This window comes from Grampus griseus, assembly GCF_964374135.1.
Source record: "Grampus griseus genome assembly, chromosome: 5".
NCBI classification, from domain to species: Eukaryota; Metazoa; Chordata; class Mammalia; order Artiodactyla; family Delphinidae; genus Grampus; species Grampus griseus.
The window spans coordinates 84369331-84393530 of record NC_138998.1 but is presented as its reverse complement, the minus strand read 5'-3'; the positions used below and the strand labels follow the sequence as shown (position 1 = coordinate 84393530).

The 24200-nt window shown below is 36.0% G+C and overlaps 1 protein-coding gene across 1 annotated transcript in view; it reads right to left on the bottom strand.

Moving 5' to 3' along the window:
• CFAP44 (cilia and flagella associated protein 44) overlaps positions 1-24200 on the bottom strand; it is a gene marked incomplete at its 3' end in the record, with an annotated part of 129482 nt that overhangs the window by 21482 nt on the left and 83800 nt on the right. Inside the window, exons 22-26 of the mRNA XM_082654830.1 lie at positions 23812-24008; positions 21063-21237; positions 10070-10247; positions 7011-7511; positions 745-948 (exon numbers count right to left, since the gene is read on the bottom strand). Of these exons, the coding sequence (XP_082510956.1) occupies positions 745-948; positions 7011-7511; positions 10070-10247; positions 21063-21237; positions 23812-24008 (1255 nt within the window). The remainder of the gene's footprint in view (positions 1-744; positions 949-7010; positions 7512-10069; positions 10248-21062; positions 21238-23811; positions 24009-24200) is intronic.

The following is a 24200-nucleotide window of genomic DNA, read 5'->3' as shown; positions in this document are numbered from 1 at the left end:
AGATCGATTCTTTGACGTTTAACTTCCTCAAGAAATTAAATTAGGTAAATTGAAATTTTTACTGATATGTGGATATCAGCTAGTATTCTTCCATGTGTGGTCTCAAAAAAGTTTTTTTTCATATCAATATAAGATAACTAAAACAAAAAGGCACATCTGCTCTTAGTGAAACTGATATACCTAAAAATTGACATCACTATTGAGTATGTATTATCTAATACAATCCTTCTTCTTTTAAGACAAAGATAGATGGTCTAATTAATCTCTTTAAATTTAACATGTATGTAACAAATAAACTTAATTTCATGTGCTATTCAATTATTTATTACTCTAAAACTGGCTATAATATTTAAGAAATTTACCAGCTTCTTTCCCAAGTATGTTCATTCATAAGGATAATATATAATCAAAACTCAACTTCACATGATAGCTACTGACAACAAAAACAGACTTTTAATTAGGTAAACTAAACATAAGGGTCACTTTTGAAAAATTTATTCTCCTACCTTACAAAATATCAGATCAAATTCATTAAAAAGTATGATTCACTCCTCCCTGAGCACGGCTACCAAAAACAGAGAGCAAACAGGAATAACGGGGAAAAGGAGGAGGAAGAGAAGACAAGAAAGAGATGTGGACTAGAACAAGTGGGGAAATTAAGTTGAGAAGAAGAAAGAAAAGAAGAATCAAGTCCCCTCCATAACTAAGGCTGTAGCCAGCTAGCACTCTTCTGCCCATTCATACTTGCATGTCCTGTTCCTCTTTGTCTAATGAATTAACACGCTCTTGAAGTATGTTCTCCTGTTTCTCAAAATTCTTCAGGAGAAGCATTTCTTGAAACAATGTGACATGGTGCAGGTCAGATAATTTCATCTGAGTATCTAGTTTCAGTTTCCGATGTCTCAGGAGACGGAGTTCTGCATCAAAAGTGACAATCAGTTCTTTGATCTGAGGTGGAAGAAGATTTGAGGGTATGTTAGAAGTTTAAAACAGGTACATGCATTTTTAAAACTATCCAACAATACTGATTTGTTTGGGTAAAAGCATTTTCTTATTATGCCCTTATTATGGATGGAGAATTACAAGGGTGGGTGGGTGGGGCACATGGGTGTGTATACAGTCTCATAATTTAATTTATGTACATTTAATACCATTGATGAACTGGTTTATTAAGTGGTAGGTATTCTGTAACTGCAGTCCTTCGAGCTGTTTCTTCACCATTGATTAAGCCATTGATCAGGAATGTCCTTGGGGCTTCCCTGGTGGCGCACTGGTTGGGAGTCCGCCTGCCGATGCAGGGGACACGGGTTCGTGCCCCGGTCCAGGAAGATCCCACATGCCGCGGAGCGGCTGGGCCCATGAGCCATGGCCGTTGAGCCTGCGCGTCCGGAGCCTATGCTCCGCAAAGGGAGAGGCCACAACAGTGAGAGGCCCGTGTACCACCAAAAAAAAAAAAAAAAAAAAAAAAGAATGTCCTTCTTGCTGGTTTAAATCAGAGACTGTGAGCTCTTTGTGGGTAGTATTGTGTCTGTCTCCACTCTATTCCCATGGTATCTCTACACTGCCCTTCACACAGTAAGTACTAAAATAATATTTTCCTCACCTTCTTATTTTGAAAAGTTTCAAATCTACAGAACAGTAAATATTTTTAAACAGATAAATATAATTGTGGAGCCATAAGAAACCTGTACAATCTTCTTGGTTTATTTACAGATGAAGAAATTGAGACTAAAAGTGACTTCCCTGAGATCAAATTTGTTACAGAGCTTGGATAAGAACCCAAATATCGGGCTTCCCTGGCGGCGCAGTGGTTGAGAATCTGCCTGCCAATGCAGGGGACACGGGTTCGAGCCCTGGTCTGGGAAGATCCCACATGCCGCGGAGCAACTAGGCCCGTGAGCCACAACTACTGAGCCTGCGCTTCTGGAGCCTGTGCTCTGCAACAAGAGAGGCCGCGATAGTGAGTGGCCCCCACTTGCCGCAACTAGAGAAAGCCCTCGCACAGAAATGAAGACCCAACATAGACAAAAATTAAAATAAAAAAAAATAATAAAAAAATAAAAAAAGAACCCAAACATCTCATGTCCTGGTCTAGACTTTATTCCACTGCAATTTCAAATGATTTTAAATCCTCAGTTTTACTTTGGTTTTGACACAGCGTCTCCCTTGCCCCATCCCAAAGGAGATGAAGAGATCAACAGAGAGCCCAAAGAGCTGATTCTCCCAATGAAACTAGTACACCAGGAAAAAGACAAACCATTCCATGTTTTTCATTAGGCTGTACTTGAATGGGGAGCCTCAACTATCAAATGCCTATAATGAGTGAGGGCTCAGCCTGGGGCTGAGAAAGAGGAAGATATCTGTGGGTTTGGGTCTGTGAAACTGCTGGAGAATTTCAGAGAGCTAAAAAGCAAAAACAAAAAACACAACAAACCAAGGAGAAGAAAAATTAAACTTTTAATGTATGACTGTAGACTAAGTGGGTTCCAGTTTAATGCTTGTTCAACAAATTTGAATTATTTTTAAATTTCTTTGGAGGAAGCACTATGTTTTCTTCAGTGCAACACCATTCTGCAACTATACCACATAGGTGTCCAAGGTTGTAAGGGTTATGCCTGTTTTATTCTCACTACCCCTCATAGCCTGTAAGCTGTATAGGATAGAGAATGTGTATGACTTGACAATTGTTTCATCCCTACTACCTAGCTAGCACTGTTTCTGCACATAGAATGTCCAATAAATATTTGTTAAATTAATAGTTAAAATTAAATCAATTAAAACTTTTTACTGAATATCTACTATATGTCTGGCATTGTCCTAGACACTTCAGGGGAATCCTAGAGTTGTATCTAATGAAACAGAGACTAAAAAAAAAAATAGAAAAAAATCAATGAAACTAAAGCTGGTTCTTTGAAAAGACAAACAAAATTGATAAACCTTTATCCAAACTCACCAAGAAAAAAGGCAGAGGACCCAAATGAATAAAATCAGAAATGAAAAAGGGAAGTTAAAACTGACACCACAGAAATACAAAAGGTCATAGGAGACTACTACTAACAGCTATATAACAACAAAATGGACAACCCAGAAGAAATGGACAAATTCTTAGAAATGTACAATCTCCCAAAACGAAACCAGGAAGAAATAGAAAATTGAACAGACCAATTACCAGTACTGAAATTGAATCAGTGATTTTAAAAACTCCCAACAAACAAAAGTCCAGGACCAGAGAGCTTCACAGATGAATTCTACCAAACATTTAGAGAAGTGTTAACAGCTATCCTTCTAAAACTATTCCCAAAAAATTGCAGAGGAAGGAACACTTCCAAACTCATTCTATGAGTCCAGTATCACCCTGATACCAAAACCAGGCAAAGATATCACACAAAAAAGAACATCACAGGCCAATGTCACTGATGAACATACATGCAAAAGTCCTTAACAAAATATTAGCAAACTGATTCCAGCAATACATTAAATAATCATACAGTATGATCAAGTGCGATTTATTCCAAGGATGCAAGGATAATTCAATATCCACAAATCAATGTGATACACCACATTAACAAATTGAAAAATAAAAAACATATGATTATCTCAATAGATGCAGAAAAACTTTTGACAGAATTCAACATCCATTTACTATAAAAACTCTCCAGAAAGTGAGCATAGAGGGAACATACCTCAACATAATAAAGGCCATATATGACAAACCCATAGCTAACACATTATTGACTGGGGGATCTTTGCAGAAACTAATGCCTGTGGCCATAATATGCCTCTGGCCAAAAATGTGTTAAAGGTGAAAAGCTAAAAGCATTTCCTCTAAGATCAGGAAGAGGACAAGGATGCCCACTCTTGCCACTTTTATTTAACATAGTATTGGAAGTCCTACCCACAGCAATCAGACAAGAAAAAGAAATAAAAGGAATCCAAATTGGAAAAGAAGAAGCAAAACTGTCCTTGTTTGCAGATGACATGATACTATGCATAGAAAATCCTAAAGACACCACCAGAAAACTACTAGAGCTCATCAATGAATTTAGTAAAGTTGCAGGTTACAAAATTAATATACAGAAATCTGTTTCATTTCTATACACTAACAAGGAACTAGCAGAAAGAGAAATTAAGGAAACAATCCCATTTACCATCACATCAAAAAGAATAAAATACCTAGAAATAAATCTACCTAGGGAGGTAAAAGACCTATACTCGGAAAACTATAAGAAACTGATAAAAGAAATTGAAGATCACACAAACAGATGGGAAGATATACTGTGTTCTTGGATTGGAAGAATCAATATTGTTAAAATTACCATACTACCCAAGGCAATCTATAGATTCAATGCAATCCCTATCAAAATACCAATAGCATTTTTCACAGAACTAGAACAAAGAAATTTTTGTGTGAAAACACTAAAGACCTCAAATAGCCAAAATAATCTCAAGTAAGAAAAGTGGAGCTGGAGGAATTATGCTTCTTGACTTCAAGACCATACTACAAAGCTACAATGATCAAAACAGTATGATACTGACACAAAAACAGACACATCAATCAGTGAAACAGAATAGAGAGCCCAGAAATAAACTCATGCACCTATGGTCAATTAATCTATGACAAAGGAGGCAAAAATATACAATGGAGAAAAGACAGCCCCTTCAATAAGTGGTTCTGGGAAAACAGGACAGCTACATGTAAAAGCATAAACTTAGAACATCCTCTAACACCATACACAAAAATAAACTCAAAATGGATTAAAGACCTAAATTTAAGGCTGGGAAACCATAAAATTCATGGAGGAAAACATAAGCAGAACATTCTTTGACATAAATCATAGCAATTTTTTTTTGGATCTGTCTCCTAAAGCAAACAAAAGCAAAAATAAACAAATGGGACCTAATTAAACTTAAAAGTTTTCAGACAGCAAAGGGAACCATCAACAAAATGAAAAGACAATCTACTGAATGGAAGAAAATATTGGCAAGTGATACGACGGACAAGGGGTTAATATCCAACATATATAAACAGCTCATACAATTCAACATCAACAAACAAACAAACAATCTGATTAAAAAATGGGCAGAAGACCTGAATAGACATTTTTCCAAAGAAGAAACGCAGGTGGCCAAAAGGAACATGAAAAGATGCTCAACATAGCCAATCATTAGGGAAATGCAAATCAAAACCACAATGAGATAATCATCTCACACCTGTCAGAATGGCTATCATTAAAACACACACACACAAATAAAAAATTTTGGCAAGAATGTGGAGAAAAGGGAACACTCACACACTGTTGTTGGGAATGTAAATTGGTGTAGCTCTGTGGAAAACAGTAGGGAGGCTTCTCAAAAAACTGAAAATAGAACTACCTTATGACCCAGCAATTCCACTCCTGGGTATATATCCAAAAAAACCAAAAACACTAATTCAAAAAGATATGTGCACCCCAATGTTCATAGCAGCATTATTTACAAGATATTGTGAAGATATGGAAGCAACCTAGGTGTCCATCAACAGATGAATGGAAAAATATGTGGTACATATATACAATGGAATATTACTCAGCCATAAAAAAGAATGAAAATTTGCCATTTGCAACAACATGGATGGACCTGGGGGATACTTTGGGTAGTGAAGTAAGTCATCCAGGTTAAGACAAATATTATATGTTAGCAGTTATATGTGGAATCTAAAAAAAAAATAAAACTAGTGAATATAACAAAAAGCAAGAGACTCACAGATATAGAGAACAAACTAGTGGTTACCAGTGGGAAGAGGGAAGGAGGGAGGAACAATATAAGGGTAGGGGATTAACAGGTACAAACTATTATGTATAAAATAAGCTGCAATGAACTAACACACCATTGTCAAGCAATTATACTCCAATAAAGATGTTAAAAAAAATAAGCTACAATGATATATTGTACAACACAGCATATTTTATAATAACTACAAATGGAGTGTAACCTTTACAAATTGTAGATCACTATATTATACACGTGTAACTTGTAATATTATACATCAACTATACTTCAATTAAAAATTGTATAATTTGTAAGACAAAACTAACACATATAAAACAGCAAGAAAAATAAGTACAAAACCTAAGATGCTGATTATAAGTGCAAATGGAGTTTAGAAGAAAGGAGAGTATGTAGTGTGGGCAGAAGATTCTGGAGAGGGTTTGGAAGTGAGCTGAGTTTTGAATGACGACAACTTTGGAAGAAGTCATTGTAGGTAGAAGGAAATAGCAAAGAAAAAAGCACAGATATGAAACTCAGAAGTGGGGTGGTAAGTATGGAGAAACAGAAAGAGTGAGAAAACAGCACTGGAAGAAGTAGAGATAATGGGTGAAGAATAAGTTTGGGGAGTAATAGGTGCTGCTTTCAGACACACTGAGGAAGGGGACTCTATACGGCTGGCAGGAGGGAACTTCCATCCAGGAAAGGACCTTTTCCTTCCATATTCAGAGCACCTCCTGCACACAACTGGCCCCAGCCTGGTCCTGATTTTCTTACAAATAAAAATATTTGCCATTCCAGCTCCAGAACAATTCTGAAGCTAGTCATTACCGTGAACACTCTCACTAAAGGGGCAAATCACACATTAGAGAAAGAGCAGGGGGTGAAAAGCAGAGGGTGCCCCATTTTCACCGGAAGGTTTTTAGTTATGCTCCATCCATCATCTGAAGGCTGCTTTATCACTTCTCCTTTACCATGACTTCAGTTAGATACCAATTAACATGGATTTGCCCTTAATTCTTAGCTTTCCAAAAAGAAAAAAGTTGAAAAGCTCCAAAGTTCTTAGCAGAACACAATGATTTTCAGAAGACCAGGGATGGGGAGAAAGCCAAGCCATCAGTGAGTTGTGGGCTGGTCAGGGTTTGGGGAAGATTAAGGTAGAGAAATTAAAAATAAATTTAATTATTTTTAATTAAATTATAATTCAATTTTAATTATCCTGCTCTTCTCTCCTTCAGCTTTAAATAAGCAATCTCATTTCTTACCCTGTTGATCAAATACTGTTGCATGTACAAGTGTTTAATCTCATCCCTCTTCATAATCTCCAGCTCCACTTCAGTTGGATCTGTTCTTTCAAATTCCATGAACTTTGGAATATCTAGATTGAATACTGTTGCTTTTGATGATCTAGACAATGAATCACTTGTCGTCAAATCCCCATCCTTTCCAGAAGAGAGTCTGAGGAAGCTTCCAGCTGAGCCTGCAGACGCTGCCTTTTCCACTCGAGGGGCCGTTTCAGCCTGATTTTTCATCTGCTGCCGCTTAAAAGCTAGGAGGGTTTCCTCATCATACTGAAATCTCTTTTCTGGAACTTCTTCTGGGTATATCTGAGGGATTTGGGGAATGGGGATGTGCTTGGATACGTGAAGAGTCGACTGAATGTTCTTCAGTTCTTGCACCAGGCACTGTATTTCCTCGATGACAGCCACTTTAAGGTCTCGAAGAGAGACAATGCACTTGTTCATGTGCATTTTCTTTGCATAGGCCTGATAAAAAGAACAGGAAGAAAGCAGAATGACAACCTGCTCACAAAGGGCAGCTTGAAATACAATTTGCTTTTGTCCCTTGACTGGAATGCCTAGCAAAAATTCAAGATAAAAATGTATCTGATCATTCCTGTTCGCTACTAAGTTATTTTCTCTAGTTTTTAGGCTTTTCCCCATTTCACCTCTCCATAAGGGGAAGACGGTCTGGATGTGACCTCTGGTGTCCCCCAGCTGGCTTCTAGGGCTGAGTTCCCCCATCCTCCTTCCACCACTCAATGGAAGTCCTTCCTGAGCCCTGTACTCAGCCAGATCCCAGGGAAGGGAAGGCCATTCTTTGGTCAGGAGCACACAGTAACCGTCCTTCCCTGATGAAAACTCAAATCCTATTGGCTTAGACTCACTTAGGGTTGCCCACCTCGGGCCACTTTAGCCTGTTGTCATTCTGTATTTTGGCCACATTCTTTCTGTTACTCCTTGTGCAGGCAAGGTCACGATCCTGAATTCCAGTACCACGTCACACTGAGAGGTTCCTGGACTTTTCCTTGGTTCCTTCTCCACTCATCCGAGCCCAGCTATGCCCCTGCCTCCAGTCACAGGTGCCAAACAGGCCCACTGCTCCCTCACTGCCAGCTCTCTCCCCAGGCTGTGTTTCCTAAATGCCCTGACCAGAGCCTCCAGTCACATGCAACCCTGCTCCTGGTGTGCAGTTAGGCAACTAGATGGCCCAAAGGCTGTTAAGAGTAACTTTGCATAAATATACAGGTTAAGAAAAATAAAAGATCGAAAGGTTTTTCTTCAAGTCGTCTTACAAAACTTACCTGTATATTTACTATCTACTGTAACAAAATAGAGGAGATGTTTTACATACTTAAGAACAAATCTTTAAAGCATTAGGGTTTAAACTCAAAATCCAGCCCTTGGGTGAGTGAGGGACCACTTCTGAAGTACCTGGAGGACCGAGAATTAAGTGGAGAACAAACCCAAACCAGCCTGGTGGCTGTAAGGCCTACCTCTTTTAGGAGCCCAATTTACATACCAAGCCTCTCTTTCTAATTTTCCAAATACCACACACCTAAACACTAGCCATGGATGGGGGAGGTGGGGGAGGAGGCGGTGGTGGTGGGGAAATGTATAATACACAACTTCTAAAATGTTTGATACTTTTCAGTGACTTTGAACTTAACCATGATAAGAATGACTGTTTATTGACTTTGACCATTACTTTAACCCTATGAAGAAGACTAGACATGTCTTGTCTTACCGTTGTTCATTGGTAGTAATACCTTTTTTTTTTTAAACAGACAATACAACTGAGGCTTAGGGAGAGTTACATGACTAGCCAAGTTCATATAACTATTAAGTGGCAGAGATTGGAACGGAACTCGGATCTTCTGACCGGTAGAATTGTGTGCTCTGCATTATTTAATGCTGTCATTTTAATAAAATAGATTTCAGTGCAATGCAGTTCCATTCAAGACATCACACCTGTCCATCACCTCTACCTGGACTATGAAATTTCAGGTGGGATGACTGGCAAATTGTGATCAAAAGAACATTTGTCTGTGACAACGGATGAAACATGATAGTTGAAACAAGAATTGCCTTAGACAAACAGATAGAAAAACAATCCAAACGGTCACTAATAAAATGTTCAAAATGTCCATTTGATCAGAAAGTTATAGGTATGAGCTATGAAAATTGACGTGTGGCTATGAATCGCCATACCAGGATCTCTGGAGTGCTGGCATGTACAGCATCTTTAGTGAAACAGAAAAAGACACTCCTTCCTCAAGACACTTTACACTTCCATTTGTCAGAAAATTATAAAATATTCAAACATGCTCTATCTGTGGTATGATTGGCACTCTTTTCAATGTGATGCCTTGAAATGGGCAACCTGCACAGCCATACTAGGTGGCCATATACAAAATTCTCCTCAAAATGGTAACTCAGATGCCTTCTGAGCCTCTAAGTGTGAAAAGTCACTTGTCAATTCAAAGCAAGGAATTACTATGACAGGGAGAGGAAACTTTAGGATGAAAACAGGTATGAGAAATCAGGATGATTAGAAGCAGTTTGGGGAAATGCAGAGAGAATCAAAAAGGAATATATTAACTGCTCAGTATTGTGTCACCTACAAAAGTTTGGAAGTCCTTCAAACAAAGGCTAAATACAGTGGTCTATTTTCCTAAGTCTTGGTGGTCCACAGCAGCCAAAAACAATAGCCAACAAGGATGTGTTTGAATTTCAGAGATTCAAAGTTCATAAAATATAATGCCTTCACTCATGAAACTGGTATTGAACCGAGTAATTAATTTGAAGGCTGGTTCTGCCATGTTAACTAAATAGTCATGAATAAATCTCTTATCTTTGGGACTCAATTTCCTCATTTGTAAAAAGGGGCATTATTCTAGATAATCATGAAGCCCTTTTCCAATTCTAAATTTCTATGACTATATATCTTTATGGACCAGCTAACAAAATGGGTGGTTTCAGCAGAATTCAATTAAAAAATCCAGGGTGTGTGCCTCATTGTCATGAAAGCTACGGGTAAGCACCATAGAGTCGAGGTGTCCCAGTTCCTCTTCCTTCTTGGCAGCATTTACTCTCATGTGTTCAGGTATCTTATAGTCTGGGGCTGTCTTCAAATTGAAGTCTCCCATATACAACTGGGCCTCTTTGATGGCTTGAACATCTTTGGGATCTTCATAGTCATCACCAGGTTTACTGTTGTACCTATCAGAAAAACAGAAAACTCAGCCATAAACGTGACAATAAACTCTAATTCGTCTACTTTAGGCATATAATCAAATTTAATCATGAAGCAAAAGCATAATTCTGAGTCTGTGGTGCTGCCTTTTCCTATAGAGCCCAAGATTTTTTTTTATGTTAATGGCTATTTTTAAAGCACCTCAAGCAAAATAATAAGTAATAAATAAAAACTAATCAACTAGATGGTGCCGAAATAATCTGAATCATTCTTAGGCTTTGGTTAACTTCAAAGTAATTTAGATCAACACTGTTATTTATTCCCTCAACAGAAATTATGCTTTGGATACAGGTTTGTTGTTTTTTGTTTAATCACTAAAATGTTAAAAGTTTTTAAAAAACATAAATGACTGTCATAAAGTTTGTCATAACATTTTCAAAAAAAGGCATGTGATTCAAAATGATAGCACGAGTATATATGTATTTACCTCCCTCTCTTTTCCCACATTCCATGGAAATGGCACTGTGGGGTGTCAAAGGAAGTAAATCACTAGGAAAGCTGAGAATGGGATAGAAAACCATGAGCAAACTAGTGATAGAGATACATTTCTAGAAGACAGAAAGAAGATGAAGTTGTATTAATGGATAAACCAGACCAATGAAAACTCTAGTCCCAGATACCCGCAGGAAAATGCTATAAAAAGAATTGGATTGGGTCTTCTTGATAGAGTTCCTAGGAGGCTCCAAGCAAAGATGGAGCAGGTATGGAGCAGGGAATGGAATGCTAGACATTATTTGGTAAAATTAATTAGAGGATTGAAAAGGAATGCCTGAACCAGTTGCACCCTCCCAGCTTTCCCACCTACACACATGCAAGGCAGTAGCAACCTTATACATAAACTAAAACTGAAGTACTAATCTCTACAGAAACTGACCTCTCTGCTTGGGAAATACTAAGGTAGCTATGTTATGGGTTGCCCCCCCCCCCGAGGGGATCTTCACTGGGAGACCCTAACCTACCTAATTCTTTAAAGTGAAGCCTGTCTGTCAATATGAGCATATAGCTTCAGTCAGCCCTTTAGGGGAAAGCAAACATGCGTATAGCAAAGGAAACACACGCCATCTAATGTATTAACTGACAATTGTTCATTTGTGTATAACAGCACTAAAAGGAAAGATTAATATTTTTAATGAAAGGAAAGGAAAGGAAAGGAAAGGAAAGGAAGGAAAGGAAGAAACAAAATACTTCTGCTCTTGCCATGTGAGAGAAACACAGCCCATAATTATCCTCATACTACAAATAACTAGAATTGAACAAAAATATATAAAACAACTATGTTCAGACATTGAATGATAAGCAGCACAGGACTGTAATTCCTGAGAAAAGTGAAACAAAATAAGTAATCCTTACTGTCTCCTAGTTTCTGCATGGAGGAAATTACCACACTATGGAGTAGGGTTGGAATCCCAGAAATCAGATTCCACAGAGGCCAGAATGGCTAGAATTTTGTGGTAAAGACTATCAGAGCTACACAAAGAAATCTATAGAGGGCTCTCTTGAGTTTTTGGCTGAGTATTAATTTGTACACTTGTAATGTGAAACACCATGAAGGTGAACAAATTCAGTAGACATTCAGAAGACATTCAGTAGAAACCCCAAAAGAGTCATGCCTTCAAAGTAGGAGAAACAGAAGATTTAGACAATATTATCAATCACCTTGTCCTCATTGACATGTATGGAACAGTACACCCAAGAATACAAGAATACACACTCTTTTTCAAGCACACATTGAACTTTAACTAAGAGACTATATGCAGGCCTATACAATTTCCAATAAATTTAAAAGAATTTAAATCACACAGACTATTTTCTATGACCACAAAAAATTAAATTAGAAATCAAACAGAAAGATATTTTTTAAACCTCAAAATATTTGGAAACTAAACAGCATATTTTAAAATAAATCACAAGTCAAGGAAGAAATCACAAGGGATACTAGAAAATATTTTGGACTGAAGAATAATGAAAATATATCAAAACTAGTGGAATGCAGCACAGGGCTTAGAGGGAAAATTTTACTTTAAATACTTACATTAGAAGAAAAGTATAAAATCAAAGTTTACACCTTAAACTTAAACCTCAACAAGAAAGAAAAGAGTTAATTAAACCCAATTAAACTAGAATGAAGGAAATGATATAGAACAGAAATCAATGACATAGAAATCAGAATCAGACAAACAATATATTTTTTTTCATCTATAACCAAAAGCTAGTTGCTTAAAAAAATTAATAAAATTGATAAACCTCTTGCTGGAATGATCAAGAAAGAGAGAAGATACAAATTAACTATGTCAAAAATAGAAGAGGACAACACAACAGATACTACAGAAATTAAAATAATAATAAGGGAATAGTATTGTATGAACTATATTATGCCAATAAATCTGATGAAATGCACAAATTCCTTGAAAGACACAAATTACCAAAACTGATCCAAGAAGAAATGGAAGATCTGAATAGCACTGTAATAATTTAAAGTTTGAGTTTATAATTTATAATCTTCCTTCAAAGAATACTCCAGGTCCAGATGGCTTTACTGATAAATATTATCAAATATTTAAGGAAGAAATAATACCAAGCCTAAACAAAGTCTTTTAGAAAATAGAAAAGAAAAACTTCAACTCTTTTTATGAAACCACTGTTATCCTGATAACAACCCAGAGAAGACATTGCATAAAAATAAAACTAGAGAACAAGATTCTTCATTAATAAAATATAAAAGTCCTTAACAAATTACTAGCAAATCAAATACAGCAAAATATTTTTTGAAAATATCAAAAGTCTTTTATTTTTCTGTTTCATTGAGATATAATTGACATACAATATTGTATTAGTTTAAGGTATACAACATAATGATTTGATATGTGTATATACTGCAAAACATTTACCACAATAAATTTAGTTAACATCTATCACCACACACTGTTACAATTTTTTCCTTATGCTGAGAATTATTAAGATTGACTCTCTCAGCTCAAATACACAAAACAGTATTGTTAACAGTCACCATGCGGTAAGTTACATTCCCAGAACTAATTTCTTATAACTGCAAGTTTGTATTTTTGACCACTTTTACCCATTTCTCCCATCCCCACCTAACACCTCTTGCCTCTAGCAACCACCAATCTGTTCTGTTTCAATAAGGTCAGATTTTTTTAGATTCCACATACAAGTGAGATCATATAGTATTTATCTTTCTCTGTCAAACTTGTTTCACTTAGTATAATGCCCTCAAGGTCCATTTGTGTTGTCACAAATGGACTGCTTTCTTTTTTTATAGCTGAATGATATTCTGTTGTACAGTATACATGTGCCACAACTTTTTAAAATCCATTCATCCATCAGTGGAGATTTAGGTTGTTTTCCTGTCTTGGCTATTACAAATACAATGAATATGGGGGTACAGATACCTCTGAGATAATGATTTTATCTCCCTTGTATGTATAACCAGGAGTGGAATTGCTGGATTATATGGTAGTTCTATTTTTAATTTTTTGAGGAATCCCCACACTGTTTTCCATAGTGGCTACACCAACTTATGTTCCCACCAACAGTGCACAAGGATTCTCTTTTCTCCACATCCTCACCAACACTTGTTATCTCTTGTCCTTTGGATGACAGACATTCTAACAGGTGTGAAATGTATTTCATTGTGGGTTTGATTCGCATTTCCCTGATGATTAGTGATGCTGAACACTTTCACATACCTGTTGGCCATCTGTATGCCTTCTTTGGAAAAATGTCTATTCAGTTCCTCTGTCCATTTTTTTTTTATTTTATTTGCTATTGAGTTGTATGAGTTCTTTATATATTTTGGATGTTAACTCCTTATCAGATATATGATTGCAAATATTTTCTCCCATTCCATGAGTTGCCTTTTCATTTTGTTGATGGTTTCCTTTGATGTACAGAAGCTTTTTAGTTTAATGTAGTACAGTTATTTACTTTTTGTTTTTATCGCCTTTGTTTTTGATGTTAAATCCAAAAAAAATCATTGCAAGGCTGATGTCATGGAGCTTACCACCTATTTTTTTTTAGAGTTTTATGGTTTCAGGTCTTACATTCAAGTCTTTAATCCATTTTAAGTTTATTTTTTTGTATGGTGTGAGATAGTGGTCCAGTTTTCCCAACCCCATTTATTGAAGAGACTCTCTTTCCTCATTGCATATTCTTGGCTCCTTTGTCATAAACTGACCATATATGCATGGGTTTATTTCTGAGCTATCTATTCTATTTTATTAGCCTATATATCTCTTCTTATGCCAACACCATACTATTTTGATTGCTACAGCTTTGTAATATAGTTTTGAAATCAGGGAGTGTGATACTTCCAGCTTTGATCTTCTTTCTCAAGATTGCTTTGGTTTTTCGGGGTCTTTGGTTGTTCTGTACAATATTTAGTATTTTTTTCCATTTCTGTGGAAAATGCTATTGGCATTTTGATAGGGGTTGCACTGAATCTGTAGATTGCTTTACATACTATGGATATTTTAACAATACTATGTCTTCTAGTCCATAAGCACAGAATGTCTTTCCATTTATTTGTGTCTTCTTTAATTTCTGTCTCACTGTTCTTATACTCTTTGGTGTACAGATATTTTACCCTCCTTGGTTAAATTTATTCCTTAGTATTTTATTCTTTTTGATGCAGTTGTAAATTTGATTTCTTTCTTAATTTCTCTTTCTGATAGTTCATAATTGGTGTATAGGAATGCAACTGATTTTTGTGTATTGATTTTGTATCCTGCAACTTTATTGAATTTGTTTATTAGTTCTAATGGTATTTTGGTGGAATCTTTAAGATTTTCTTTATATAATATGACATCTGCAAACAGAGATGGCTTTACTTCTTCCTTTGGATGCCTTTTATTTCTTTTCTTGCCTAACTACTCTGGCTAGAATTTTCATTCTTATGTTGAATAGAAATAACAATAGTGAGTATCCTTGTCTTGTTCCTGACCTTAGAGGGAAAGCTTTCAGCTCTTCACCACTGAGTATAATGTTAGCTGTGGGCTTGTCATATATGGCCTTTATTATGTTGAGTTATGTTCCTGCTATATCCAGTGTGCTGTGAGTTTTTATTATGAATGGACGTTGAACTTGGTCAATGCTTTTTCTGCAGCTATTGAAATATGATTTTTATCTTTTGTTAATGTGATATGTCACACTGATTTGTGGATGTTCAATCATCCTTGCATCCTTAGAATAAATCCCACTTGATCATGGTATATTATCCCTTTAATATGTTGTTGAATACAGTTTACTAAATTTGTTGAGGATTTTTGCATCTATGTTCATCAGGGATACTGATGCAAAGAAGGGTATGTGTGTGTGACAGAGAGAAAGGGAGACGGAAGCAGAGCGAGCAAGACAGAGTGAGCCAGACAGTAAAAAGAGCTAGTAAGCTTTTGAAATCTCCACAGATTAAATTTCCACTGATGCCTGAGCTTGGTGGAGCAGCTCACAGATGACTGAGTAACTACTGTCTAAAGTAAAGCTCATAGAAGAAGCAGAATTCAGTAGCTTCTCCTAAGGCAACACCAGGTTTAGGATTCTGGTCCAAGGTGGTGACATATGAGGTTCCTGAACTCACCATCTCCTACAGACACACCAAATCTACAGCTATTCATGGTATAATTACCTCTGAAAGAAGTTCAGAAACTAGCTGAATGATTCCCACACGTTGGTGAATGAAAAAATACACATATTGCAATGGATCTTGGCACACTCTCAGCCATTGGGGGCCATTAAGAACAAAGATGCCTTGGATAATCACAAAGGTCTAAGAGACAATGAAGATCTCAGGCCAGGCTGAAAGATAAGGCTCATCTCCCATGAGACCAGATGACTGTACTACTGTAAACTACTGTAAAGAATCTGAAAAAAAGTTACTACACCAAGTAGGCTTAGCAACATCATCAGATTAAAGATAAATATGAGAAAAATCAATTGAGAGGAGTTCCACTTCCAGGAAATGGAATAGACCCACATTTTTCTATTTTTTCCAGCAAGCAGAAAATAAAAACCCTGGACATTATATATAAAACAAATATAAGAAGATTCTGAAAGGTGAAAAGGAGGTAGGCCACATAAAACCTTGGGACCCAAGGAAGTATATGATGGCAAGTTCTCTGGGTTTTATTTTTGCCTTGTATATCTCAGACTTGGAGCTAAAGAAAACAGTAACTCATGTCATATGATCTGTCAATCCCACTCCTGGACATATATTTGGACAAAATATAATTCAAAAAGGTACATGCACCTCTCTGTTCATAGCAGCACTATTCACAATAGCCAAGACATGGAAACAACCTAAATGTCCATTGACAGATTAATAGATAAAAGACGATGTGGTACACATACGCAATGGAATACTACTCAGCCATAAAAAGAATGAAATAATGCCATTTGCAGCAACATGGGTGGACTTAGAGATTATCATACTAAGTGAAGTTAAGTCAGAAAGAGAAAGACAAATACCATAAGGTATCCCTTAGAAGTGGAATCTAGAATATGACACAAATGAATCTATCTATGAAACAGAAACATACTCACAGACAAAGAGAACAGACTTGTGGTTGTCAAAAGGGAGGGGGCATTGGGGAGGGATGAATAGGGACTTTGGGGTTAGCAGATGCAAACTATTATATATAGAATGGATAAACAACAAGGTCCTACTTGATAGCACAGGGAACTATATTCAATATCTGATGGTGATAAACCATAATGTCTCACAATATAAAAAAGAATGTATATATATGTATAACTGAATCACTTTGCTATACAGCAGAAATCAACACAACATTGTAAGCCAACTATGCTTCAATTAAAAAAAGAAAAAAAACAGTAACTCAGAAACACCAGTGTGTTTAGACAACAAAAGCCCAACAAAATCCTGCTCTCTCTAGCTAAAGCATCAAGAAAAGAACAGAATGGCGAGAGAAAAAACTTGTAAACACTAAACTCTCTACTCCAGCCAATACCACAGAAAAAAAAATGTGGTGCTACTTCCACCCATGCCAGCAAAGGCCAAGTGGGGAGTCTAAACGTCCTCCATCACCAGGCTTTAACAAGGCAACACAACCCCAACAGAGTGGTGTTAGAGAAAGTGAGTCCTGGGAACCGGGACTTTCATCACCAGTGTGTGGAACAAACCTCCCTACCACAGTGTCAGTGGAGACCCCAAAGAGAATCTGGACTTCCACTCCTGCCTAGCAGTAACAAGGTGATCTACCCCTCCCCCTCCCTGCTGCAGTTGTGTGTGAGGAGCCCTAGTGGAGAGTAATGATTTTCACCATGCTCCACAGTAACAGTGGAAGTCAACTGGAGAGCAAAGTGGTATTAGTGGGAGTCTAGTGGAATCTGGAGCACCAACTTTTGACCAGCGAGTAGCCTCTTCCTTCCTAAGGTGTCAACTGGAGAAGAATGGGTAACCTGGACTTCTATACTCATAATAAGATGGCACTCCTTATCCTGCTGAAATCAGAGAAAGCCAGCTAAAACAGAATGTATAAATAACATCCAGAGTCTCATAATACCCCAAATGTCCAGATTTCAATAAAAAATAATCTGACATACCAAGAATCAGGATGACCTCAACTTGAATGAGAAAAGACAATTACCAGATACCAAACCCAAGATGACAGAGATGTTAGAATAATCTGACAAGTTTTCAAAGCAGCCATCATAAAGTTCTTCAAAAAATCATTAGGAATATGCTTGAAACAAGTGAAAAAATAGAAAGTCTCATAAATAAATGTAGGATAACAAAGAACCAAACAGAATCTTTAAAAGAACTGAAAAACATAATAACCAAAAAAAACCCAAAAACTTAATAGATGGGCTCAAAATCAAAATGGAGGAGACAGAGGAAAGAATCAATTAACTTGAAGATACAATAGAAATTACCCAATCTGAATAGCAGAAAGAAAAGATACTAGAAACAAACAAACAACAACAGAAAGCAGAGTCTCAGGGATCTAATATTGGTCTCATTGGAGTCCCAGAAGGAAAGGAAAAAAAAGGACAGGTCTTCAAAATAACTATAAGAAATAATGGCTGAAAACCCTCCCAAATTTGGCGAGAGACACAGTATACAGATTCAAGAAGTTTAATAAATACCAAAAAAAAAAAATTCAAAGACATACCAAGATACATCAAACTTCTGAAAACTAAAAGAAAATATATTGAGAGCAGCAAGAGAAAAATAACACCTTATATTTATGGGGAAAACAATTTGAATGTCAGCAGATTGATCATAAGAAACCATGGAGGCCAGCAGGAATTTTTCATGTTCTGAAAAAAAGAATGATAAACACAGAATTCTATGTACAGTAAGAATATCCTTCAGAAATAAAGGGGAAATCAATCCATTCTTAGATCAAATAAAACTAAGAGAATTTGTTACCAGCATACCTACTCTAAAAGAATGGCTAGAGGAAGCTCTCTGAACAGAAATAAAATGATAGAAGGAATCTTGGAACCTCAAGAAGGAAGAAATTATGATGTTAATAGTAAAAATATGGGCAAATACACTTTTCTTCTACTATTGTCTAATTTATGTTTGATGACTGAAGAAAAAACTGTAACTGTCTGATATGGTTCTAAAATGTACATAGAAGAAATATTTATACAATTATATTACAAACAAGGGAAATGAGGAAGGGTGGGTAAAGGGACATAAAGGCAGATAAGGTTTCTATACTTCAGTCAAGCTGATAAAATGTCAACACTAGGAGACTGTGATTAGTCATGTATTCATAATGTAATACCTAGAGCAAACACTAAAAAGCTACACAAAATGATGCACTCAAAAACATTACAGATTAATCGTATTGGAACCCTAAAATATTCAAGTAACCACAGGAAAGCAAGAAAAAGAAGAAAAATGAAAAATAGAGAATAGAAAGCAAAATATAAAATAGCAGATATAAGCCCTAAACATCGATAATTACATTTAGTGTAAATGGTCTAAATACACCCAGTGAAGAACTGAGATTGACAGAGTGGATTTAAAAACATAAGCCAACTATATGCTGTCAAAAACACACTAAAGTCAAATGTAGCTATATAAGAAGATTGAAATAAAAGAATGAAAAGTTACACCATCAGTACTGAATGCTTCTCCCCTAAGATCAGGAACCAGCTCTCCTTATGCTATTTTGACATGTTACTGGCAGTCTTAGCCAGTGCAGTAGGAAAGGAAAAGAAAAGAAGAGGCAAACAGATTGGATAAGAAGAAATAAAACTGTCTCTATTCACAGATTACATGATTGTCTACACAGAAAATCCCAAGGAACCTACAAAAATATTCTCAAAACTAATATGACAGTTCAGCAAGGTTACAGAATACCAGATAAACCTACAAAATACAATTTTATTTCTATACCATGAACACATAGGTATCAAAATTAAAAACAATACCATTTACAATTGACCCCAAAAGTGAAATATCTGTGTGTAAATCTGACAAGATATATATAGGACTTTTATATTAAAAACAACAAAACACTGACGAAATCAAAGGAGATCTAAGTAAATGTAGAGTCATACCGTGTCCACGGATTAGAAGACAACGTAATAAATACATCAATTCTCCCCAAACTGATATACAGGATTAAAATAATTCCTAAAGAATTTCAGCAAGATTTTTTGGGGGTAAATATATGATTTATATGGAAAGGCAAAATAACTAAAATGGCTAAAATAATTTTGAAAAAGAAGAATAAGATGAAAGGAATCAGTTTACCCAATTTCAAGACTTATTACATAGCTACAGTAATCTACAGACACTATGGTATTGGCAAAGGGATAGACATATAGATTAATGGAACAGAAAGCAAACCCAGAAATAGACCCACACAAATATGCCTAAATAATTTTTGACAAAGGTGCAAAAGCAATTTAATGGAGGAAAAAGAGCCTTTTCAACAAGTGGTGTTAGAGCAATTAGTCATCCACAGGCAAAAAAAAAGATGAAATTACATCTAAATCCCACATTTTACACATCTTACACAAAAATGAACACCAAAATGGATCACAGACTTAAATGTAAAATGTAAAACTATAAAACCTTTAGAAGAAAAATAGGAGAAAATCTTTGGGACCTATGGCTAGGCAGAGTTCTTAGACCTGATACCAGAAACAGGATTCATAGGAAAAAAAATTAATAAATTATCTTCAACCTAATTAAAAACTTTTGCTCTGAAAAAGATCCTGTTAAGGGAATAAAAAGACAAACCACAGACTAGGAGAAAATATTTGCAAATAAAATATCCAACACAGTACTCATGTCTAGAATATACAAAGAACTCTCAAAAGTTAACAGTACAAGATAAACACTGTTATCTGAACATGAGCAAAAGACATGAAGAAATATTTAACCAAAGATATAAAGGTGGAAAACAAATAAATGAAAAGATGTGCTTGTTAAATAAAAGTACCTTTAGAGACCTATAGATGAAGACCCAAACTATAGGATGTTAGAAGAACGTACAGGAGTAATATCTTCTGAATGTTGGGATAGAAAAGAATTTCTTAATTCTTAAAAATCACTGAATATATTAGCAAAATGAAATTCGTAGACCTGAAACTCAAGGGGTCACTGAAGGTCCACCACACTATCACCACCCTGAAAGATCCACCTAACCTGACTTTAATATCTCTATCGGTTTCTACTTATTTTAGTTCTTTATTTAAATACCAACTTCAATAAATGTAAAGATTTTAAAAGATATTTTGAGACTCATTAAAACAAAAGATTTCAGGTAAAAAAAACTTACATTTCCTCCCATTCTTTTTTTCGCTGCTGAATTTTCATTTGGGCCCTTTCAGCCTTTAATATAAGTTTCCTTGTTTTCTCAATTTGACTTTCCACCATAATTTCACTTAGGGTTTTAGGCCGAAATTTCTTCCCTTTTTCTATGATTGATTCTTCTGGCACACTAATACTCCCACCTGTAAAGAGAGTCAACATGTTTTTCAATCTTTTTGAAACATCAAAATAAAACTTTCAAATATTGTTTTTAATCTGCCACATTTTAAAAATCCAAGAATATAATGAATCTGTAGTATATATTATAATCTGCAGTATATATTAAGCAACTACCATGAGTTAAATCCCATAAGTTATTTTAGAATACCAAAATAAAGAGATCTAAATCACAATTTTTGCTCCTCCGAACCTTATTAAAAAGTTGGTGAGATAACAATTAGAGAACAAGATAATGAATAACAGACCACTGACAGATATTGAGAAGCAGGGAAAGAGTGTCTGTAACATGATGATTGGGGAAGGGAAAAGCAAGTGAGTCCTATTTGACATGTATAATTTGAGGTGACATATACCAACTGCAGTGGTCTGTGACCAATCAAAAAACTGGTCAGAAACACACAAATCTAGAATTTAAAAATTATGGGCTTTATCACAGACACATGAAAAAATGCTCAACATCACTAGTCATCAGGGAAATGCAAATCAAAACCACAATGAGATATCACCTCACACCTGTCAGAATTGCTGTTATCAAAAAGACGACAAATAACAAGTGTTGGTGAGGAGATAGAGAAAAGGAAACCTTTGGGCACTGCTGGTAGGAATGTAAATTAGTGCAGCCACTATAGAAAACAGTATGAGGGTTCCTCAAAAATTAAAAATAGAACTACCATATGACCCAGGAATTCCACTTCCGGATATTTTTCCAAAGGGAAAAAACCCCACTAATTCAAAAAATGTATGTGCCCCTATGTTCACTGCAGCATTATTTACAATAGCCAAGATACGGAAGCAACCTAAGTGTCCATCGATAGCTGAACAGATAAAGAAGATGTGGTATACATATATATATATATTATACACACACACAATGGAATATTACTCAGCCATAAAAAAAAATAAAATCTTGCCATTTGTGACAACATGGATGACCTAGAGGGTATTAGACTGAAATAAGTCAGACAAAGAAAAATACTGCATGATTTCTCTTATATGTGGAATCTAAAAAAACAAAACAAATGAACAAACATAATAAAACAGAAACAGACTCATAGATACAGAAAACTAACAGCTGGTTGCCAGAGGGGAGGGGGTGGGGGGATGAAATAGGTGAGGGAGATTAAGAGGTACAAACTTCCAGTTACAAAATAAATGAGTCGGGGGATGAAATGTACAGCATAGGAAACACAGTCAATAACGTAGTAATAATTTTATATGGTAACAGATGATAACTAGATTTATCATGGTGATCATTCTGTAATGTATAGAAATATGGAATCACTATGTTGCACACCTAGAACTAACAGTTTTGTAGGTCAGTTAAACTTCTATAACAATTAATTAATTAAAATAATTGATTTTATCAGTTATAAGTATCTACTGGGGGAATTACTCTATGTTCAAGTTGCATAGAGATATACTTTGGATATACACAAAAAAAGTTAAATAATATGGATGGTCATATAGTTATAAGCTACCATTTCATTTCATATTTCAAATATATGGCACCATGGTAAAATAATAGTTTAATGTGGCCTGAGTGGCCACAGAAAGGCTTTATAGTAAAAGTGTAATTTGTATATATAAAATAGATAACCAACAAGGTCCTACTGTAGAGCACAGGGAACTATACTCAATATTTTGTAATAACCAATAAGGGAAAAGAATCTGATAAAGAATATAAATATAACAATCACTGTGCTGTACACCTGAAACTAACACAACATTGTAAATCAACTATACTTCAATTAAAAAATTAAAAGTATAATTTGATCTGGATCCCCAAGGACTGGGGAGAATTCAGAGAGGAGAGGAGTGAATTGGTCACTCCATCAGGAACCTGGATGTGGAAGTTTCAGACATAATTAGGAAGCAACAAGCAAGACAATAAGCTAAACATGCCAATAACGCAGTATGAGAATGCGCTATTGGAAATAAATTAGGGATATTGTGGAAGGATTAAATATGGGGATAATGGTTTCAGATTTTATCCTAGAGGCAGAAAGAAGCCATTAAAGGTTTCTCAGTGAAGAGAGTGAACCAGTATTAAGGTCAGTACTGTATCCTGGGCACTAGTCTAGATCTGGCCAGGCTACAGTGACCTTTATCCTTGACTGGGCTCTGCAAGCCATTCCCAGAATTCCTGTCTTCCTCCTACTCATCTGCAGTCATCCTGCAGGCAGTCACAAGAGGCAGGGCGCAGGGATTAGAGGCACTATTTTCACATCTGTATTCTCAGCTCATCACTGTTTAAAGCATATGCTCTTGGAAAAGTGTGAAATGCTGTGTTCTAGCCCTACCCTCTGGGATGGGGCCCAGGAATCTGGGAACAAACACTGCCTAGGAAAACTAGCATCTGGGGAAATCCTAGATTTAAGAACAGCTGGACATGGGAAGTAAGAAATCCACAGCACCAGGTGCTCTCATCCACTCTCAGTCCCATGACTGGGAGTCAAATGTTCTGCTCACAAAAAGATAATTCAACTTTGAAGTTTTAATAAATAGGGACTTAAGAGCCTTCTTGTCATTTAGGTTACCTGTATCTCTCTGACTGTCCTTTCTTCCAGTTCCTTCTTTTTCAAACCTCTCAAATTTGCTCGCTCTTCTCTCTGATTGACTTGGCCGTTTGGATTTGGAGTATTTAGAGGACTTCACAAGCCTATAGGAGGATATCTTGTGTTCACTTTGTATGGCATGAACCACAATAGTATCGCTTTCCAACGAATCACGAAATCTGAAGGGAAAAAAATTATTTGCAATCATCACCAGTTTAATCATGCTGCATGATTATTACATAATAAAATAAGATCACAATGTACTATGCTGATAAATGATACCACTATATCACACTGGATCCAAAATTCAACCATGCTTATACCAACCCAACAAGGATGTAGTGGAATTTGAATAGGACTTGATTAAAGAG